Source organism: Lepus europaeus, chromosome 9, assembly GCF_033115175.1.
Source record: "Lepus europaeus isolate LE1 chromosome 9, mLepTim1.pri, whole genome shotgun sequence".
Lineage (NCBI taxonomy): Eukaryota > Metazoa > Chordata > Mammalia > Lagomorpha > Leporidae > Lepus > Lepus europaeus.
Genome location: NC_084835.1, coordinates 91,641,475 through 91,661,976, shown reverse-complemented (window position 1 = coordinate 91,661,976; position 20,502 = coordinate 91,641,475). Strand labels below are relative to the sequence as shown.

General features: G+C 36.9%; 1 protein-coding gene across 1 annotated transcript in view; it reads left to right on the top strand.

Moving 5' to 3' along the window:
- RIT2 (Ras like without CAAX 2) overlaps positions 1–20,502 on the top strand; it is a 345,307-nt gene that overhangs the window by 153,289 nt on the left and 171,516 nt on the right. Inside the window, exon 4 of the mRNA XM_062200266.1 lies at positions 17,645–17,836. Coding sequence (XP_062056250.1) covers positions 17,645–17,836 — 192 coding nt within the window. The remainder of the gene's footprint in view (positions 1–17,644; positions 17,837–20,502) is intronic.

Genomic DNA, 20,502 nt, shown 5'->3' with positions numbered 1-20,502 from the left:
GACCAACTCAGCGCAAGGAGTAGCACTCAGCTGTACATCATTACCTACTTTGATATCATATAGCATCCAACCTGGTAGTTGGTCATGCAGTGGAACTGACAAACAAGGATAGTGTAATGCCAGTCGGAGTAGACAGTGGGTAATAAGGGTTTGTATACACAGGTACTTTGCAATGTTCATGGAAATAGAGCTCAAACATAAATTTATTTCGGTGTAAAAACGTTTGGAATTCATACATAGGATGGGTCTTCAGAAAATTCATGGGATATGTGTTTTATGAAAAAAACTATGAATGTTTTTTAAATTTGCATCAAAATGATTTAACATTTAAATTTTCAACAGACTTTTTGAAGTATCTTTGTGTGCATGTGTGTGTGACAGAGAAAGCAAGAAAGATATGAGACTGAAAATGTTCTCACAAATTTCTCCTTTAAACAGAGTTTGAGAAGATCTGACCTTGAACTTGAGCAATGCAAAGGGAATTTAAGGCAAGGGAGATTATATAAACAAATGCATGGAGCATTAAAATGCATCTTTCCTAGAGCATTGTTATTCAGCTTCGTCTACATTAACTCACACAGATGCATTAAAATACCGTGTTAGCTTCTTCTCAGAGCGTTAATCTATATGATTTATACCTATAAGACCTTCATACAGGTAGACAAACAATAGGGGAATGGTCAGATTAATGCAAATTGCCAAAGATGTGCATGAACTTCTCTCCAGCAAATCCTCTGGCTCTAGTTATTATTTTCAAACTGTTGTACATAGGAAAACGTGAAGAAAAATGGAAGTATTTTTATATTGTTTTCTATATGATATGATGTGCTGAGAGTATCTTAGATTATGTTTTTCTCTAGCATGGGGTTGGAAAAGAGAATTGTGTTTGTAACCAGGGTTACAGTTTGGGTAATGAAAAATGAACACTACTGTTATTTCAGTAGATATTTTTTTTTCTTTGTGTGTTTTGTTTTACTTTTTAGCTACAAAGCAATAGAAATTTATTTGGCTCAGAGTTCTGGAGACTGTGAAGTCCAAGTGTATGGCATTGGCAGCTGCTGAGGGCTTCCATGTTGTGTCCCATGGTGTCCATGGTGGAGGGGCAAGCAAGCACATGTGAGGCAGAGAGATGGAATCAAGACATATACATGTTTTTTTTTTTTTTCCCTAGGAACCCACTTGTACTAAAGTGCCATTAATCTACTCATGACCTAAATTCCCCCCACCTCCTAACACTATCACAACAGCAATTATATCTCAACATGAGTTTTTAGGGAGACATTTAAACCATAACAGTCACTAAAAGTGAAAAGTAGTTTAACATACCAGCATTAAGTTCAGGCAAACTGAACATTTTCTGCCAGGAAAGGAGGACAAAATGCTGAAATGCGTTGTAAGGGCAGTAATAGAACATGCTTCTCTAGGGGAAAGGTAAAAATCTTTGTCTAGCTTGCTGAAAAGTCTATTTATTCTTTATATACTTTTTAAAGATTTTTTTTTAATTTTGGAGATGAACCAACAGATAGAACATTTATTGTGTCCTGTCCCCTGGCACCCCCAGTTGCTCTGCCTTTCAGTAGATATTAAAGAAAAAATTATGAAGCTATTTTTTCATAAGGGAAAATGTTTGAAATCAATATGAAATAAACCAAATTCTTGAGCTTATAACAGTTGATTTCTTTAAATAGTGTTACTAGACTAAGCATTAGAAACCATTTGGGGAGATAAGTAAAATTTGTTCCTGTAAGAAATTATCTGTGACTTATGGTTTATCGAAAACTCTATCAGTCCGACATTAGGTGAAGGAACGTGCTAAGTCTAAACTGAAAATTCCATATCCCATTTCTGCTCATTTATGACAAATAGAGCTATTAGTTCTAACTGGGTCTAAACAGAAGGAGCAGACTTAATGGACAAGCAACACTAAGAGTTGCTTAAGTGTAATGGGCCTTACTATGCTCAGGTGATGTTAAGTGCCTTACAAAAAAAAAAAAAAAAAAAAAATTCTCCAAGTTCTGGTTGTAAAAACTCACTGGATCCTTACAGTGACTTTATTAGGTAGGTATTTTTATTAGCCCCCTTGCACAGTTGAGAAAGCAGAAGCCCAGAAAGCCATAAAGTAGAAGAATCAGAACACTAATCCGTGCAGTCTCCAGTGACCATGTTCAACTCCACATTCTGTCTTACATTAGTCTAATTCTGTGACAATTTTCCAAATCATGTGCCGCCTTATTTCCTAAAACAGCATATGATAAAATGTCTGTTATATTAATTGGCTTTTTAATTTTTTAATGTTTTCTCCTGGAAACCTTTTATTTAAGGAATACAAACTTCATGCATTTCATAAGTACAACTTTAGGAACATAATGATTCTTCCCACCAGCACTCCCACCCCACGTTCTCCTCCCTCTCCTATTCCCATTCTTATTTTTTACTAAGATCTATTTTCCATTAACTTTATATGCATATAATTAGTTCTTTATTAAGTAAAGAGTTCACCAAATAGTATGAAAAAAAAATCCTCAACAGTAGAGACAAGGGCTATTCGAAGTCATTCCATCTCAAAGCATCAATTTTACTTCTATAGATTACCTTTTAGGTGCTCTATTAGTTATCACAGATCATTGAATCCTTGATTAAATTTTTTCAAAGGTATTTAATTTTTTTTTGCTTTTGTCTTTCAAGCAAATCAAAAGTAATATATCGTATGCTGTGTTTATTTATCTGAATATGTTAATATTTCCTAGTGGTTATTCAACCAATATATAAATGAAATGTTTTCCATTTTTGGATCATTCCTCAATTAGTAATGTTAAATTCATTATTAGAGTAGGTATTTTGTAATTTGGGAAGTAAAACCATTTCTTAAAACATAGATTAAAAGTAAAACTTCAGCTTCTTATTTAGTTTTCTTCAGCACTGAAGGAAAGTAGTTTTAAGGAGAGGCGAAAGCAAGGACTAGGTTTTTAGAAGTATCTACCTCTGTGTTTTTCTCTACTTAATTCTGAAAATTAGGTGAGGAGAAGTTATTTTACACTATTATTGTGGTCTGGGATAGAAATTTCATTAAAGAAATGAATTCAAACTCATTCAGTCTCATTACACATTACTCATGGAAAATGCTGGTATTTCTACCACCAGAATTTCTACATGTGCTGCTGAAAAGACCATTGCTTTTGTTTCCTTACACTATTTTATCCCCTCAGTTACACTCAATACCTTCCTTTCTCATTTATAACTTTAAAATACTGAACTTTAACATCTATTGAATCAAGTAAAATAAACTTTACCTCATCTTTTTAATCATATATCAATCATATTCCTTTACTTGTACCCTTGGAATACCTTGGGGACCCATATGAGAACATCCTTCCATTTATTACTCATGCTAATATCTGCTTAGCATAAAGCAAACCTCCACAATCATGGAGCAGAGAAGTTTAACTGTCTTGGTTCCAACCAGCATTTGCCGCTGTGAATACATATAGTCAGTCTATTTCATCCTGAATTGTTTTATTTATCCTACTCTATCCCTGAATAGTTATAATTACTCTTGCCTGAGTTCTTTGATCTTACAAATTTGTCTTTACTTTCCCCCAGTGCATTTTCATCTGTGTTGCTTACATATCTGTGTTACCTTCATGAAGTATCCCATGCCTTATTCACCCCTTTTTTTTTTCTGGTCAATTTAGAGCTGAAAAATTAGATCCAACATGGAGATAATATACATCAGGAAGCTTTGTGGTTAGCTGATAACTAAACCAGCCTTGCAGGCGAATTTGATGCTCTCCAGAGCACATCTCCTAGTTACCGTCTTTATTTTTTCCTTCATTATTTTTAGTCTACACATACAGGCCTGTTTGCTTTGTTGTCAGACTCTTACTCTCCCCTTCATCAACTTCTCTGATACACCCCTGAAATTCAAGTGGCATAAAGCATAATTATGGAATCATTTTGATAACAGAATACTTTCCATACAGGCACTGCCTATAAACATATATGTTTTGAACAGCTTTTTAAGAAAGATTTTATTCTTATTTATTTGAAAGGCAGAGTATCACAGAGAGATGGAGAGAGAGAGAGAGAGAGAGAGAGAGAGAGAGAGAGAGAGAAAGAGATCTTCTATCCACTGGTTCACTCCCCAACCAGCTGCAAGGTTGGGCCAGTCTGAAAGCAGGAGCCAGGAACTTCGTGAAGGTCTCCCACATCAGTCCAGGGAAGCAAGCACTTGGGCTGTCCTGTGCTGCTTTCACAGGCATGTTAGCAGGCAGCTGGATCAGAAGTGGAGCAGCTGGGACTCAAACTGGTCCTGATATGGGATGCTGGCATCATAGTCAGTGCCTCAACCTGCTTTGCCACAATGCCAGCTCTCAACTTTTGTAAACACAATTGGTGGCCAAATTACTCAGTAACAAATGAAATTCTGGATTGTTACTTAGCTGAGTTCCATGAGGATAGGGAAAAAAGGATAGCATTTTTCAGTGATAAAACATTTTAAAATCAAAAATAATATAATGCATTTTTCATACATTATATTGGTTTATCTTTGCATTAGTGAAATTAAAAGAGGCAACAGTTTTCCATATTCCAGATGAGGAAATCGATGATCACCAAAATGAAGAAATTTGTACAGCAGATTCAAGTCATGTTTGTGATGATTTCCAGTGATATCCTTGTCATTATATCACCTGTATGCTGATGTTGGTGTGGAGTTGGTGTGACAAGGCTGCCACATGTAAAACAGAAATACAGATGGTCCTCAATTTACCATGGTGTTATGTGCCAATAAGCCCATTTTAAAGTAACAAAAAAGAAAGTTGAATCATTGTAAATCAGGGACTGTGCATAAACCTAGCATTACATTTTGTTCAAAGGATGAGAGTGTGTAAAACATGGATGGAGATCATATAATGATGAGGAGTCTGCAAATATTCTGGGAGGTTAGAAAAATTCATAATGTCAGGGGTCGGTGCAGTGGCGCAGCAGGTTAACGCCCTGGCCTGAAGTGCCAGCATCCCCTACGGGTGCTGGTTCGAGACCCAGCTGCTCCACTTCTGATTAAGCTCTCTGCTATGGCCTGGGAAAGCAGTAGAAGGTGACCCAAGTCCTTGGGCCCCTGCACCTGCGTGGAAAACTGGAGGAATCTCCTGGCTTCAAATCGGCACAGCTCTGGCCATTGCGGCCAATTGGGAAGTAAACCATTAGATGGAAGTCCTCTCTCTCTCTCTCTCTGCCTCTCCTCTCTCTCTATAACTCTGACTTTCAAATAAATAAATAAATATTTTTAAAAAAATTATAATGTCATTTCCTCCATTCTTTGGCAGACTAACATTTCTAAGAATGATCTATATTTATGAATTTCCTGAATTAAAAACAGCAACAACAATGTTAATGATGTCTTCCATTTTTCTAAATTGTTTTAAGTGGAACCTCTCTAACTGTGTCCAGTGTGACTGGAAACTTAGGTTCTACGTTTTAAAAAAAGACTTATTTATTTGAAAAGTTACAGAGAGAGCGAGAGTGAGAGCAAGAGAGAGAGAGATCATCCATCCACTGGTTCACTACCCAGATGGCGACAACAGCCAGGGCTGGGCCAGACCAAAGCAAGGGGTCCCATCTAAGTCTCCAACGTTAGTGGCAGGGGCCCAAATACTTGGTCATCTTCCACTGATTTTCATAGGTCATTTGCAGGGAGCTGGATCTAAAGTGGAGCAGCCAGGACACAAACCAGCACCTATATGGGACTCTGGCATTCCTGGTGGTGGCTTTACCCACTACAACACAACAGAGGTCCCTAGGTTCTACCTTTTTTTTTTTTTTTTTTTTTTTTTTTTTTTGACAGGCAGAATTAGACAGTGAGAGCGAGAGACAGAGAAAGGTCTTTTTTTTTTTTTTTTTCTTCATTGGTTCGCCCCCCAAGTGGCCGTTACAGATCCAAAGCCAGGAGCCAGATGCTTCCTCCTGGTCTCCCATGCGGGTGCAGGGCCCAAACACTTGGGCCATCCTCCACTGCCTTCCTGGGCCACAGCAGAGAGCTGGACTGGAAGAGGAGCAACCAGGACAGAACTGGCGCCCCAACCGGGACTAGAACCTGGGGTGCCAGCGCCGCAGGTGGAGGATTAACCAATTGAGCCTTGGTGCCGACTCTCCTTTTTTTTTTTTAAATGTTAAAAAACTGTTAAGTATGTCTCTCAACAATTTCACCACTTGCGTGATAATGCACCTGAGACTGTGATTCAAAAAGTTCCTTTTTTCACTTGGTGTTCAGTATATGATACATCTAATATTATATCAGACACTTACATGAAGGATATACAAGGATGAACACACTGGACAATTCCCTGCCTTCATAAATCTTAGGAGGCCAGCAGTGGTTCCAGATGGATAATTATTTTGACACCATCTAATTTACACTGTGATAGTGTAGTCTAAGGTGCTGTGACACTTAACCAACCATAAAGGCATCATTATTTCTTGAAATATGAAAGACAGGCATACAGGAGACTGGATAATTACCTTTCAAAATATAAAATTTAAATTTTTTTTCCAAATGTTTTTTTCAAACATTTATCTAGGAAGACTTATCTTGTAAGCTCTCACAAATTCTTTTAGGGTTAGAACTTCGCTTATTACATCTGTTCCACAATATGCACATATTCCACAGAGCAAGCAGAACAGCTTATTTATCTGAAATGACATTTATTCAAATCACAGCAATTTGATTCATTTTTCCCATGTACAAAATCTATTGTGCAATAACATTAAATACAGTTTAAGCCTAGATGTTGACTTCTAGAATATTTAAAGTCTTATTTGTGACACAAAATTAATTCCTTAAATAATAATGTGAGAAATATATAATTAATTGTTATTAAGGTTTATGAGTGATGAAAATATGCAAAAATAATTAAGACTGGTTTTATTACATATAGATTTCTATAAAAAGTAATGTAATTGACTATTATAAATATATGTGACAAAGATCACTAGCTACCTGCACACTGCACAGGGGTTAGAAACTGATCTCACTGTGCTTGAACTAGATATGAGAAAAATTATGTCATCACTACTTTTCTAGGCCTGATTTTCTCATGTGCAAAGTAAAAGAGGTTGCATCCCACAATAACTGAAATCTCTAGTTGCAAGAAAAAGTTCAAAAATGGGAAATTATGTGCATTAAGGCACAATGGTGAGAAGAGATAGCTTACTCAATTAAGCCTTGAGAGAATGACCCCATTAGATAGTACAAATTCAGGATGAATTAAGACAAAGCTGGTTATGTAGCATGATATCAGATTTACAGGTGAATTAAATAGGCACTGGGGTATAGAATTACATAGGTAGCATTTGGAGGTTGAGGAAGTGCATATTTATTGCAATGCTTAAAAAAGATCAATCAGACAGGAAAATTCAAGATAGACTGATTGCAGAGAGACCTTGGGGTTACAGCACCCATCCAGGAGGTTTCACAGGGCTGGGGTGAAGTATATCCAGCACTTTATATTGGTCAAGAAGCTTGTGATCTCCTCTTGGTTGTGCTCTGACATTATGGGAGCCACTCACTTACCTGCTCTGAGCACCATTTTCCTAAGTTGCATGCTGAAGGAGTCCAGGCTTCTCACCACAACTGTAAAATTTCAGAATTTTTCCACAACGAATTTTAAGTGTAGCAAAACAAAATGATTTGATTTTACCTGGGTGGAACAAAAAATGATTTGCTTTTCCTATTCAGCGTTTAGAAATATGAATTGCCTAGTGTGAGGTTAAGTTCTTTGAAGAATGTATATGTATATTTTGTATCATTTTATTTTCATTATTTACATTAGAATCTTATCATGTGCTGTGAATCTATTAACAACCACCAGTTTTTCATGTGCACTTTCTTATATATTGTATTTTTGTTGAGATCAACCTCTTAGTATCACATTAGGAATATCTTAAAATGCAGTGAATGAAATCCTTTCATAACACAGTTATGCTACCTTCTTCCAAGATGCCTTCCTGTAGGTTTTTATCAGCAGGAAAACAGTTCCCAGTAGGAGTGACCTCCAGGATAAACAGGAAACCAGCTGTGATTAGAAATATCTTTTAGTGGATTTGTACCACCCAGAGGCAGTCATGAAACTTTAAGTCTTTAAGGAAGTGTAAGTCAAACAGAAGCAGAAAATGCAAACATAACTTTATGGCAAAGAGATGTGGATTCATTCAAAGACAGCAAGATTCATCCTCCCCTCTCCTTTTTTAGAATAAGACAAATGACTGGAGCTAGAGAATGATATAAAGAGCATTAAATTGCTTTTTAATTGATATGGATTTCAGTGAGAAATAGATTTATCTAAAAGCTAAATTGAACCTGACCTTATTTATACAAGAATGAATAAATAACTAAAAGCTTGACCCATTTAGGTTAAAGATTTGATACCCCTTTCCGTTGATTTCCACTCACCACTTGCACCCCCACCCCCTGTCTCCAAACCTCCGTCTCTTTAAAGTGTATATCATCCAGGGAATGGTAACATAATTTAAAACATTTAGTTTAAAGTAAGTAATTCACGAAATGATAATATAATTATCTGTTGGGCTTTGATCCAGGCACTGTCCCTAGTGCTTTAGAGAATATGATGTTCAGGTAGCTTACAGTCTAGTAGTGGGAACAAGAGCCAAGCACTTGTAATTACAATGCAAAGAATGAGTTAGAAGTACTAAAATCAGGGAAAAGATAAGTGCTCAACCAATTGGCAAGGAGAAACAAAACTAGAATATCAAGGTCTTCAAAAATGTCATGGAAAATATATATTATGAAAAAATTATGCCTGTATTTCAAAAAGTTTTCACACATAAAAATATACTTATCTTTTAATTCTGTTTTTCCAAAATTTTTTCAAGGACCCACATAAAGCTGTTAAAAACTATTTCCACAAAATCTGCCTTAAAGTAGACAAACTTTCAATGGTGCAAAAGAAATAAATTAAAGGAACACAACACTGCTTGTTATCCCAAACTGATCCCGATTAGATAAGTTTGTAGTTTGATTCCTGTCTCATATTCAATTTAACATATTTGCCCCCTGAGTGGGATGTTTTCCTTCTCCATTCAAATTTTACTCTTCCATATAAACCATATTTCTAGTTACCTATGGATCATTCCATTTGCCTGTCTAGCATCAGCTCTATCAAGTACAGATCTGTATGGGACACAATGGCCCTTAAGTTACTTACTTTCAACCAACTTATTTCTGTTATGGCTAGTGCTATGTCCCATGTCTACATCTATAAAAACCAGAGGCATATTTTATGTTTTCCTTTGTGGGGCAGGCACTGTGCCTAGTGGTTAAGATGCCTCTCATGACACCAACATCAGTGATTGGGTTTGATAACCAGCTTGGGCTTCTGACTATAGCTTCCTGCTAATGTAGACCCTGGGAGGCATCTGTGATGATGCAAATGTTCAGTTTCCTGGCACTCATGTGGAGACCTGGGTTGATTTCCTGGTTCCCAGCTTCAACTGAGGCCAGGGGCTGTTGCTGGCATTTAAGGAAGTGAATCAGAGCATGGGAGTTTCTCTCTTTCTCTCTCTTTCTCTCTCTCTCTCCCTCTCCCTCTCCCTCTCCCTCTCCCTCTCTTTACAAAATAAATAAATACACCTATAACTAACCTTTTTATTTTAATCTTTCCTTCCTTGGACAGGTCATAGTATTGATATCTATGATTTCTTACATGAAATGTTACAAGTTTGGTCATTTCATTTAGCATCAGTATACATTGTTTTCTGGATATCTTACTGTGGTAGCTAATCAGTAGAACATAGACACACTAATGATAGAATCTTCAAGGACATTTTTTAAATCACTTCTCGTCTCTTTTATGCCCAAACTTGTTAGCTTCAAGTTTTTCTTCCTTGAAATGTCTAACATATTGTTCCTCCCCATTTTTCTCTGGACAGATTTTTCATTCAAGTATTTTTCCCTTTGTTCCTCTGTCCCATAGAAACTTATATCAGAATAATGGGCAAAAGCCTTGAACAATTCCCCCGGTCTTCAGGCTTCCTTCCCTCTGTCTTTACTCTTAATATTGCCAAAGCAATCCTAATGAAATGGGACTACCTGTTTGTTATTTTCTTGTGAAAAAAAAATCTCCTGTGTTATTGGTTTACTATGACATCCAACTTGAAAGCTGGTTTTCTGGGCTTTCTACATTATGGTCTCACTGAATAGCAAGAGCTCGCCACCTCTTTCCATGAGCCATACTCAGCATCCCCACAATACCACACCTCACACCTCCTCAGATATCCATGAATAAGCAGTTCTGTATCCCTCCTTCACTTCTGAGAAAAATTACCCTGCCACTCCCTCAGGGAAAGATGCTCAGGGGGCCTCTTTTAGCTTCTCCTCTTGTGTTCCTGCAAGTTAGTTTGCATTTATACCATTGCTCTGGGACTGGCATCATGGACCTGGGATTCATGCCATTGCCCAGGGATCCACACTGAGAAAGGCACTGCATTTAGTTTAATACTCAGTTGTTGCAGTCTTGAAACTCTTAGTAGTTTTTGTACAGAGGACCCTGAATTTTCACTTTGTACTGGGTCACACAAGCTAGGTAGCCTGTCAGGCATTATGGCTTCAGTGACTATTGAGATTTGTATATAGACAAGAACGTTTCCAGGATCCATTCTCCTTTTGGTCAGACTCCCAACAACCTTCAGCTACCAGTGTTCAATGCCAACATCAGAATTGAGAGTCTCCCTCGTTCTTCAGGCACGAAATCAGATTTAAATAATCATTCTCCATCTTGATGCATTTAACACATAGCAGGCTATTGAAGGGCTGTTTTTACAGAACAGTCTTTCTGCCATCTTGTTTGACATTTGCATTGGTGTTGTTGAGTAAGTCTGTGATAATGTTTGGCAAGACTTACAATGAAGAACACAATCATGGACTGAGTTGTATGAAACAGTGTTGCAGATTCTGTAGCATTGACATTGATGGTGTTGTCCAGTATCTCAACCCCCAGAGAAAATTGCTTTCAATCCTAAGAGATTAGGTAAGATTTGTGTCAAATTAATATGTTGTTATTGACCATAGAAGTTATATAATTGTTTATGTTTCCCTTGTAGCTTTAGTTGTGGGGAAGTTCAGAGTCAAATTATAGATAAAACTCTGTCCTCTCACTGTATGAAGTTCTTTTAGTTTTTTAAGTTTTTTTTTTTTTTAAGATTTATTTATCTTGAAAGGCATGGAAGGAGCGCAGGGTGGGGAGAGAGAGAGAGAGAGAGAGAAAGAGAGAGAAAGAAAGCCCATTGGCTGGTCCACTCGCCAAATGGCCACAACAGCCAGAACTGGTCTAGTGGTCCAGAGTGAAGCTAGGACCTTGGAATTCCATCCGGGTCTCCCCTGTGGGTGACAGGGGACTAAATACTTGAGACATATTCCCTCACCTTCTCAGGCACATTAACAAGGAGCTGGTTCAGAAGTGGAGTAGTCAAATTGAAACCAGTACTCAGATATAGATGCCAGCATTGCAGGTGGCAGCTCATACCTCTGAACCACAATGCTGGGCTCACTATACACTGGTTTTGATGGTCTAATTTTTTCTGTATTTATCTATCCACAGTTTTGTCTACAGAATGTATTATTTTAAGACCTCTCAAATATTACATGTCTGTCATATGTAAGTGCTCAATACATATTTGAAAAATGAGTTAGGTAGAATACAGGCAAAATTTAATGGCATAATGCATTCCTAAAAATATACATGTCAAGTATTGAAAGACAGATGATAAGTAAACTTACAAGACACTTTTTTTTTTAGTTTAGATGCGTGTATGTGTATGTTAGGAGAATAAATCTAGTGTGAATCTGTAGTTATCATATGGATGGCAAGTCTTTTGGACCAGTATAGACAATGGTATATCTGTGATGTTTAGGGAACATTTTAATGGTTGGTCTAACTGTAGTGCATTTTGTAAAGAGTGAGACATTTATATCTTGTAGTACCACTACTTGAATGAAATAGAAAGCAGATTCAGTCCCTAATTTCCCAAAACCTACTGAAAACATTGAATCTAATAATCAAGAAGCAGAGATAAGAAGAGATCATTAAAAAATTATGTGTTCACTTTAAGAACTGAGAAATTTTCACAGTATCTTAATAGAAGGGAGCATATTAAAAAGAACTGATTAAACTGCAGTATTGTACTCAGAATAGCTTTGAAAATATTAAAAATGAATATATCTGTAGCATTTTATATAGTGTGTCTGTTTTATAGGCAGTTTGCTACTTATGGAGAGCAAATAGAATGTAGTAATGTTCCTGAATAATTAACCAACAAGTTTCATTTATAGCAGGAAGCAAATGAAGAATATATTAACATTCAGGATCCATAGAACATAAAGCACAGGGATCTTTAATTCATGGGTGAATGAAGATGGAAGCAACATGTTGAACATTGCATTTTTCCCTATAAAGTGATTTCTGTATCATATATTATTAAGTTCATACATAGCTGCAGAGCTTTTGCTCAATTTTAAGGATTCCATCTGCTTCTTGTGCATTTTAACTAAAATACACACACACAAACACACATACACAAATGCTTTGTGAAGAGTTGGTGTGTATAAGGTCAGCTAAGAGAAAGTATTCTTCACATTCATTGTGGTAACTCATCTATATCCATTTTATTGGTGGAAAGATTCTCCTTTAAAAAAGAGCTTAGTAAATTTCTGATTAAGCATATTTGAAAAATACTGCCACATTTATATTTAATGCAGCTCAAAGAGGATTTCATGCCTGTTCTCCCACTGAAAGGTTCTATTGCGCCTGATTTGTGCCAGAGATGATAATAGGCTTAAATTGTATCGTATTTTAAAAATTCATCAAATCATTTTCACATCTGTTCTCTTATTTGATTCTTTCTACATCCCTGTTAAGTGTGTTTTAATCCCTTTTTAACAAAGGAGGAAATTGGGCTGCTGTGAGGTAAGGTGAATTTTTACAAGACATACTGTGAGTGAGTGGAAGTCATGGATGTCACTCCCTTTCTAAACTTTAGGATCATAAAGAGTGTTTTTGAGCGTAAACATGGTTATATACTCCTGTATGTAGGTACAGAGCCAAAATCACCAAGGAACTCAAAATATAAATGGTGGAGCACAACAGGTAGAGATTTCTGTACAGATCAGATGCATAGTCTGGTATTTATATTTTTATTATGACTTATATGTCACTTTGAGTCTGGCTAACAAATAGTACTAGTCATTCACTCACACAATATTGTTCTCTTTGAATTTTATCTTTATGTTCTTTGGCTATTTTCCTAATAAGTTAATGAACTTTTTCAAACTTATTATTCTTTTCTTTGTGGTATAGTTACTGTTGAGCTAGTCAATTTATTGGTTTTTTAAAAATATTTATTTATTTATTTATTTGAAAGTCAGACTTAGCCAGAGAGAGAGAGACAGACAGACAGACACACACACACACACACACACACGGAGAGATCTTCCATCTACTGGCTCACCCCCAGATGGCTGCAATGGCCAGTGCTGGGCCAGACCAAAGTCAGGAGCTTCTTTTGGGTCTGCACCATGGGTAGCAGGAACCCAAACACTTGGGCTATCTTTTACTTCTTTTTTCCAGGCCATTAACAGGGAACTGAAATGATCAAAGTAGCCAGGAGTGGAACAAGTACCCACATGAGATGCCAGCATTAAAGGAAGCGCCTTAATCCAGTGTGCCACGATGTCAGTCCCTATTTGTATTGCTTTTTTGTCTCACATGGAAAGGTCTTTCTTCAGTCCAAATTTTTAAAAATCTCTAGATGAAAAAATGTTATTATTACAATGAAATAAAATTCACATATATTGAATATTTAACAAACACAGTTGATGCCTAATATATATCATAGCTAATGCCTCAGTACAGAGTGAAGAAACATAATTTTTAACCCAAAAATTGCAAAGGTAGAAAAGTTTGATCCTAAGCATCATTATTAAGAATGAGACTAGGCCGGCGCAGCGGCTCAATAGGCTAGTCCTCCGCCTGTGGCGCCGGCAAACCGGGTTCTAGTCCCGGTCGGGGCGCTGATTCTGTCCCGGTTGCCCCTCTTCCAGGCCAGCTCTCTGCTGTGGCCCAGGAGTGCAGTGGAGGATGGCCCAAGTGCTTGGGCCCTGCACCCCATGGGAGACCAGGAGAAGCACCTGGCTTCTGCCTTTGGATCAGCGTGGTGCGCAGGCCGCAGCTCACCGGCCACGGCAGCCACTAGAGGGTGAACCAATGGCAAAGGAAGACCTTTCTCTCTGTCTCTCTCTCACTGTCCACTCTGCCTGTCAAAAAAAAAAAAGAATGAGTAGAAGCAGCCACTCTCATAACATGCTGGAGAAAATGTTATTGAAAGAATGTCTTTGACAAAAAGATTGTCACTATTTCTCAAAAGTAAAAATGTATGTTCTCCTTTATCTAGCAAGATTATTTCTCAAGTTTACATAAACCTGCAATATGGATATTTAAGAATACAAAAGCAGTAGTGCTTGCATTAGCAATGAAAGGAAAACATCTAAATACCTTTTCATGGACAAGTAGTTAGCTAAATTGTAGTACATAAAAGGAATTGTGATGCCTCTATGGGAAAAAAGCAACATTTTTGTTTGCTTATATGAAATGTTCTCCCCAAGTCTACTAGGCCTATTATATTTTAATTAAAGGGTAAAAGTAAAATTGTATATTATGTTCCCACTTGAGAATAGAAAGATATATAAAGGTGGAATGAACATGTATATGCTTGTATATACATAGAAATTTCTGTGACAATAAACTATTAGCTGGGATCTATTTGAAAAGGAATAGATTAAAACCCTATAAGTAGGGCCACTGTGGTGTAGAATGTTAAGCCTCCACTTGCAGTGCTGTCACCTCATATGTGTGCTGGTTTGAGACCTGGCTGCTCCACTTCCAATCCAACTTCCTGCTAACCCTCCTGGGAAAGCAGCAGAGGATGGCCCAAGTGCTTGGGCACCTGTACCCATGTGGGAGACCTGGAAGAAGCTCTTGGCTTTGGCCTGGTCCACCCTTAGCCATTGTAACCATATGGGGAGTGACACAACAGATGGAAAATCTCTCTCTCTCTCTCTCTTTCCTTTTCTCTCTCTCTCTCTCTCTCTTTTGCTTTCTGTCTCTTTTCTATCTCCATATTTATGCCTTTCAAATCAATGAATAAATAAATAAATCTTTAAAGGAAAAAGACTTAGGAGTACATTTTTGTATCTGTTGTTGATTATTTTCTATGTGTTAATTTTCAAGTTACTATAAAATTCAAATATAGAATTTTAATGATTAACATCATACTTGGAAAATAAAACTTTAAATTATAAATTAGATCATTCCCAGGTTGTTGTTTTTTTTTTTTTGCATTTTATTAGGTTTTCACTCATATCCAGTTGCTGTAACAAATCTATTTATATTTTCTCAAATATCAAATATATTTATTTTTTAAAGATTTATTTTATTTATTTGAGGGAGGTACAGAATGAGAGAGAGAGAAAGAGAGGTCTTCCATCTGTTGGTTCATTCCCCAAATGACCACAATGGCCAGGACTGGGCTAGGTCAAAGCCAGGAGTCAGGAGCTTCTGGGTCTCCCACGTGAGTGCTTGTATCCAAGCACTTGACCCATCTTCTGTTGCTTTCCCAGATGCATTACAAGGAGCTGGATTGGAAGTGAAGCAGTCAGGACTCAAATAAACACCCATATGCAATGCAGGTGTTACAGGCGGCAGCTTAACCCACTATACTACAAGACTGGCCCTACTATCAGATATATTTCTATGATGAATCTATCATTTCCATTTGAAAAATGTAATTATAGGTTTGGAAAGTAAAAGTTAGCACCTTCAATCTGTATAATGCCCATCAACTGTAGGATTCTGATGGAATTAGAGAGGGTTTTCAAAATACAAGAATGGGCCGGTGCCACAGCTCACTTGGCTAATCCTCTGCCTGCGGCGCCAGCACCCCGGGTTCTACTCCCGGTTGGGGCACCGGATGCTGTCCCAGTTGCTCCTCTTCCAGTCCAGCTCTCTGCTGTGGCCTGGGAAGGCAGTGGAGGATGGCCCAGGTCCTTGGGCCCTGCACCCGCATGGGAGACCAGGAGGAAGCACGTGTCTCCTGGCTTCGGATCAGTGCAGCACGCCAACTGCAGCACGCTGGCCGTGGCGGCCATTTGATGGGTGAATCAACGGAAAAAGGAAGACCTTTCTGTCTGTCTCTCTCTCACTGTCTAACTCTGCCTTCCAAAAAAATATTAATAAAATAAAATAAAAAAATACAAGAACGTCAGGGTTGGCGCTGTGGCGTAGCTTCAACATGATGATAGTCTTTGTGTTTATTCTTTCTTTATTGAAAATGATCTAGGAGATTTACCTATTAACTCAGGATGCTATTAACTTTTTCACTCTCTTTGGGATTCCAAGCAACCAGGTTTTCAAAGTTGCAGGATCAATGTAAATGCTCCTATCATTCAAGTCATGTCAAATTAAATTAACATTTGTTTAGATAATTACTCTCAGCAGAGTATTTTAGTAGTGCTTATAAACCTTTTTCTAGGTGAAGAAGTTCTGAATATCTTCAAATGCAGCTGGAGTCCACTTAATGTTTCTTTCTTTGACTTCTTATAACATAAATTGTCCAAATAACATATCTTGTGTTCTCTTATTGTTTAATGTGACTTGTTCCACAGCCACAATCTCTGTGTTCTATTTTCCACTGCAGGTATCTAATTAGCCCTTGTCATTGTAACAGTACATTCAAAAGAACAGTTAAGGATACATTAGACTTAAAGAAATTTTCCAGGTTGCAATTCAGCCAAAAATATTCAGCTGCTAGCAAATTGTAGTTCAGGTTGGATGTAACACAAAAGACAGATAAAGCAATGTCTCCTAGGCTAGAGTACTGTTACCATCTGAAATGTAATAGCACCCTCCTATGCCCAGAGACAAGAATGAATCAGCAGAATGTAGAAAATGACCCATTACTCAACAATCTACATTATTCTGTGTATGTGCATCTGCAACACATATCGAACAAAAGCTGAATATATTACTGGGTATAGGAATATCTATGCTAATAACTTTCTCCATTCACAAAGTCTAACTTTATTATGTGTTTTATTTGAAAATAGATAATTTGTATGATTCCCCAGGTACCATGGAAGACTTATGATAGATTATCTAGATATTCCAACTCTCATTTGCAAAGGGAAGCCAACTTCCCTAGAGCAGTTTTTCAGTGGTTTCTAGGGGGAAACAAGAACAATTACAAAGGGGTAGTAATGGAAAAACACCTAAAGTATGTATGCTAATTATATCCAGCCCAGGGTCAAGTAACTTTAATGTCTTTGGTATACAGATTTAGATTCATTTTTCTAAAGTGAAGTCACTAAAAGTATCAAAAATTTGATTATGACATCTGTATATAATCTCAGAACCAGGAGTAAAATTTGCTATTTAGTGTGTCCTCCAAGATACCTTAAATACATTCATCTAGGATTAAATATCTACACTCAGTTCAAAACCTTCAAATATCATAATGATGCATTCAGGTTTCCTGTTCATTTTCCATATCTGAAGCCCATGAACAATTTGTTCTTCTCCTGCAGGCAGAATTCACAGCCATGAGGGAGCAGTACATGCGAGGTGGGGAGGGCTTTATCATCTGCTACTCCGTCACTGACCGCCAGTCATTCCAGGAGGCTGCCAAGTTTAAAGAGCTCATTTTTCAGGTCCGCCACACCTATGAAATTCCCTTGGTGCTGGTGGGTAACAAAATTGACCTGGAACAGTTCCGTCAGGTGAGTGCCAATTTTATTTTTTGGCTTCTGTCTTTTCCTTTGAGGTTGTGTAGTACTATGTATGGCTGCTTTCCAGGGTTCAGAGTGAATTACAGTAGAGAAATAATGCAAATGATTTTTGTCCAAGAAATCTTCGTGATTCCATGTAGACTACACAGGGTAGCACAGTGTATCCTATCCCACATACTCTTTTGCTGTCTCTCTACCATTCTCACATCCTCCTAAATCTACAACAGTTTTATGATTGGTTTTGAGCAATATCTTAGAAGTAATTCTGTGTAACTCTCAGAGTTCCTTATCTTCTACTTTTGTTACTTGAGGTACACATTCTAGTTCTACACACCATGTAAAGATGCTCAAACTATTGATACAAAATGAGTCATGTTGACAAAGTGAGACTTAGCTCATAGGTGTCTCTGCCAAGGCATCACACATATGGACAAAGCCATTTTACATGTCCCTTTATCAGCACCTCTGACTGTTACATAAGATATCCAAATCCATTCACATAAAACAAGAAACTCTCCAAGTGAGCCTTGTTTGGGCTTCTGATGTACAGAATCAAAGGTAAATAAAATGGAATTATTTAAGCCATTTTTCTTTGGAATATTTTTGTGCAGTATTAGACAATCGAAAAAAGACCCTTCTCTCCTTCCGGAATCAAAATAAGTCACCATTTCTCAATTTAAATCAAACGTTTATCCTAGCTATCTTCTTCAAGCTGCTCCTGATATATCATTGTAATTTTCAGTCTCACAACTTCTCTAAAGACATAAATTTGAGAGGACAGAAGCTATTTCTGACTTAGACTGGTATCCTCTACCAGTATTCAATAGTTCATGTACAGTTTATCCCCATCTGGTCAGAAATGGGTTATTCAATAACACCTGATGGGCAAACTATGATGGCTTCTACTTTGAGATATTTACATGGTAGTGATATTTTAGCTGCTCTGATTTAGTGACCAGGCAAATCATTGCACCATTCCATTGTTATGACTTACTTTGTACATAGTAACATTACTGAGAACTTGCATGCAAATCAAATTTTTGTAAATCTAATTTTCTAAATCGAGTTGCTTAGTTATAACTTTGAATGCTTCATTTTTATTGGCATTGACCTTAAATTTGAACTGGCTTTTAATAGTTTATGTCATTCCAGTTCATAATTTATTCTTGCTTAAAGAAGCCTGCTGGCCAAACTTTCCAAAGGTAGACATATTGGCTAAAACAAATTTTTTTCTCCTGTTGTGTTTTATGTTGTAAAGGTTGGATTTTCATATCTAATATATATTTTCTTAAAGTGAAAAAAATCATATAGATCCAAAGTATATAAATTTGTGCTTAATACAAACATGTTTCTATGACTTTACAAAATTTTTATGCTGACATTGTTGAGTACATTATTTGAAAGTCTAATCATTTTGAAGAATCGGCTATTGTTTTAGGAGCTATAATAGTTGTGTGTTCCATACCTATTCTGTTGTCTTGTTTTGTTGGATCCATTTCTACAGAGCAATATTTAGTATGATGTGGCTGCATTTTTATGGGTTCAGAATTCAAGTTACTCTCTTTAGTTAAACATGATTGTGTTTTCATACACTTGACAGGAAGAAAGAAAAGAAGTATAGGTGTAATGGATGAATTCTCTGAAGAGTAAGAATGCCTCACCTCCCTTTGTGCTTTTGCCAAGTAGTGCAAGGAAACTGTTTTTGACAAAAGTTATCCAGAATCTCTGAGAGTTGATTGCTCTTCATGATTCCAAAACTGACTGACAGTTGTGTTCCACTGACCTTCTGAGCCTAGCTTTCCTGGTCTAGAAGATGGTCCTTAGTATTTCACAAAGCCATGTTCAACAGGAACCCTGTCCCAGACTGGCTAAGCCCCTTTCAGATTAACAATGAAGTGAATCACAAGTATCATAAAAGTCATTGGAACAAATAGTTTTTAAAAAAAGGCATTAAACTGAGTAATTTTGCAGATTTGATAGATCTTTTCCTTTTAAATAAATGCAAGTAAACATGACAGTCGCTGGAAGTGGAAAAACCATTAAAATATAAATCATAATCTTTGTAAAAATGCTCAAGTACCAACGACTCTAATAATGAAGTGTTGATGAGCAAATTTCACTTCTGTCTGTGATGTTTCTGATGGAAATAATTACTCCTAAAAATTCAGAGTGTTTTTTCTTTTGCAAAATAATATCAATTCACACTTTATTTTAATATTATAACTGCTCTGTGTAGATGTAAAATAAATATTTGAGAAATGAAGGTATTTGAGAAGTGACTTTATTGATAGAAATTGACTTTACTAAATTATTGCCGTTTGTGACAAAATGAAGACTAAAGCATAGATGATATGTAATCTTTTTGTTTCATCAGTATGTGAAAGGTTAGTTCTCCATTTCTTCTCCTAAAACATAAAAAAAAAGAAAAGTAAAGAAAGCAAAGATGCTGACAACTGGATCATCCACAGCTCAAAGGGATTTTGTGAGGAATACTAGAGAAAGAAATTTGAAGTCTCAAAATTCCTGAAAGAACTGAAGTTGGTGCTTTTGGTTAGTGGCAAGGGGCAGAGAAGTAGGATTGACACTCAGTCTCTTTCTGCTTCAGTCTACATTGAAAGAGACTGAAAAGGAATAACTTAAAGTTGTTTCTTTCCATA